This window comes from Fukomys damarensis, unplaced genomic scaffold (assembly GCF_012274545.1).
Source record: "Fukomys damarensis isolate Sample0158 unplaced genomic scaffold, DMR_v1.0_HiC HiC_scaffold_34, whole genome shotgun sequence".
NCBI classification, from domain to species: Eukaryota; Metazoa; Chordata; class Mammalia; order Rodentia; family Bathyergidae; genus Fukomys; species Fukomys damarensis.
Window position 1 is genome coordinate 22801558 of NW_022900946.1, and position 2339 is coordinate 22803896.

The 2339-nt window shown below is 60.6% G+C and overlaps 1 protein-coding gene across 1 annotated transcript; it reads right to left on the reverse strand.

The window, feature by feature from the left end:
• Positions 1–125: 125 nt before the first annotated feature.
• On the reverse strand, positions 126–1955 carry LOC104859811 (hemoglobin subunit zeta). The gene is made up of 3 exons (XM_010620632.1): positions 1787–1955; positions 500–704; positions 126–343 (listed from the first exon to the last, which is right to left on the reverse strand). The coding sequence occupies exons 1-3, from the start codon at positions 1879–1881 to the stop codon at positions 215–217; spliced, it is 429 nt and encodes a 142-aa protein (XP_010618934.1). The 5' UTR covers positions 1882–1955; the 3' UTR covers positions 126–214.
• Positions 1956–2339: the final 384 nt, after the last annotated feature.

Here is a 2339-nt window from a genome sequence, read left to right on the forward strand (position 1 = left end):
GCCCGTCCCGGGTCCTCAGGGCGAGGCGCTCCCGGAAGACGCTCCCGCGGGTGGGCGGCCCCGCGCACCCCTGAGCTTCTCCCGTGGTCCCCAGGACAGAGAACGCAGGGCCCGGTTGTTCCGGCCTCATCCGTTTATTGGGGTTCCGGGGAGGAGAGCGGGAGGGCTGGGGCTGCGCAGCGGTCGCAGCGGGTGCCGGGTTCTGGCGGCGGCCTCAGCGGTACTTCTCGGTCAGGATGGAGGACACGAGGGACATGAATTTGTCCCAGGCGGCGTGGACCTCGGCCGTGAAGTCGGCGGGGAAGTGCGCGGCCAGCGTGACCAGCAGACAGTGGGACAGGAGCTGCGGGGGCGGGAGGGCGCCTCAGGTCTCGGTGAGGGGTGAGTGTGCGCGCGTGTGAGTGTGTGCGTGTGCGGTGTGTGTGTGTGAGTGTGAGACTGAGGCCCTGGCAGACCAGCCCCAGCCCGTCTGTCCCCACCCACCCCGCACACCACCCACCTTGAAGTTGACGGGGTCCACGCGCAGGATGTAAGCGTGCAGCTCGCTCAGCCTGGTCAGCGCGACCTCCACGTTGTTGATGTTCTTGACGGCGTCGCCCAGGGCGGCCACCACCTTGGAGCCGTGCTCGCGCAGCTGAGGCGACCCCGGGTGCAGGTCGAAGTGGGGGAAGTAGGTCTTGGTCTGCAGGTAGCTGGAGAAGAGCCTGGGGGAGGGGGAAGCGTGAGCCTCGGGGCCTCGCTTTGGAGGGTGCGGGGAGCGCCCAGACCCCGAGAGCTTTTTAGCCTTAAACGTAGAGATTTCCCGAAACCCAGAAGTCAGGTTCCGCCCATAAATACGTCATCAGTCAGTCACTTATTGTGATAAATTAAAGTCATATTTTAATGAAATCTTCCATGAATGCAAAACTATTTATGTTGAACATTAAAGCTTTAAAGAAAGACGGCACAGGTGTTGCCTAGTTTTCCGGGTGCCCGGGCTCCAGCGCGGCACAGCGTGGACTGCCCCAGTGCCCATCATTTATTCGTTCATGCACTGGCTCAGCCTGCTACCGGCTGGGGTCGGCGAGCTGGGTGAGATGCGGTCCCACCTCCAGCTGCCCTCCCTGTCCGCTCACCAGCCCTGCAGCTCACTGACCTCGCGGCCCCTCCTGTCCACCCCCGGTCCTCTCTTCTCAGTCTCTTCCGTGTTGGTCACCCCTCCTGACGCCTCTTCCTCACCGACCCTTCCTCAGCGACCTTCCTTCTGAAACTTTCCACAGCCCTCTCCACCCCACCATGGCTCCTGACCCTCCCGCGGACCCCTTCCTTCTGTTGTTTTTTTCAGACACGGTGTTAATTTGCGGTACAGACTGGCCTGAACTCCCCACGTAGTCCACACTGAGCTTGAATTTGTGATCCTCCCTCTCCAGCCACGTAGGTGCTGGATCACAAGCGCGTGCCTTCATGCCCGCCTTTTACCTCTCCTACTGACCTCTTTGCATCGTCCCTTCATACCTGCTGCTCCGACTGACCCTCTTCACTGACCCTTCCTCATTGGCCATTTTTTTTTAAGTACCGATAATCGAACTCAGGACCTTGTGCTTGCCAGGCAGGTGCAGCACCACTGAGCTAATCCCTGGCCCTCACTGACTTCTCCTTCTCCCCTCCTCCTGACCTTTCCTCAATGAGCCTTTCTCATTGGCCCCAGCTCACTGCTCGTCCTCACTGTCCTCTCTTACTGACCCCTACCACCGCCCTTGCCCTGGCCTCCGATCTGGTCACTCGGCGCATCCTGTCTGGCTCTTACCTCTCCAGAGTCTCAGTGCCGATGGCATCAGCCTGCGTGGACATCTTGTCCCAAATGGACATGATGACGGCCCGCTCAGACTTGGTCAGAGACATGGTGGTACAGTGGGCAGGTGGACTGGCGTTAGACACACTCAGGACTGGCCTGGTGGTGCTTACTCTCCAGGGTCCCCTTATATGCACTGTGCTGTGGGCCCAGCCAGGCTGTGGCCATTGGTTAGGGGAGGGGTGGGGGCTCTTATCTGACCCAGTGGCAACGGGCAGGCAGGGTCTAGTGGGCCTGGGGGGTGAGGGGCTATCACTCTTGCCCCCATTTGGTCTTCAGGGGGCGTGGGCCATAGTGTGACCCAGAATCCAGGAGAGATAGGGGCCCAGGGTTCCCAGGAGCTCATCCCTGCCTTTGAAGTTCAGCCCTGCACTGTCCTTATCGATTTCAGAATGGCCAAGTGGGGCCCAGTGTGCACCCTCCTTGGGGACATTCCCCACCATTCTCCCTGTGCCATCCCCTTCCAGCTCATCTCTGTGACATGAATTTGCTCCAGGAACAGCAGGGG

Coding starts and splice junctions, on each gene's coding strand:
- LOC104859811 (XM_010620632.1), bottom strand. CDS start 1,881: ATGTCTCTGACCAAGTCTGAGCGGGCCGTCATCATGTCCATTTGGGAC. Junction 705..1,786: donor GGCACTGAGACTCTGGAGAG/GTAAGAGCCAGA, acceptor CCCCTCCCCCAG/GCTCTTCTCCAGCTACCTGC. Junction 344..499: donor TGGACCCCGTCAACTTCAAG/GTGGGTGGTGTG, acceptor CCGCCCCCGCAG/CTCCTGTCCCACTGTCTGCT.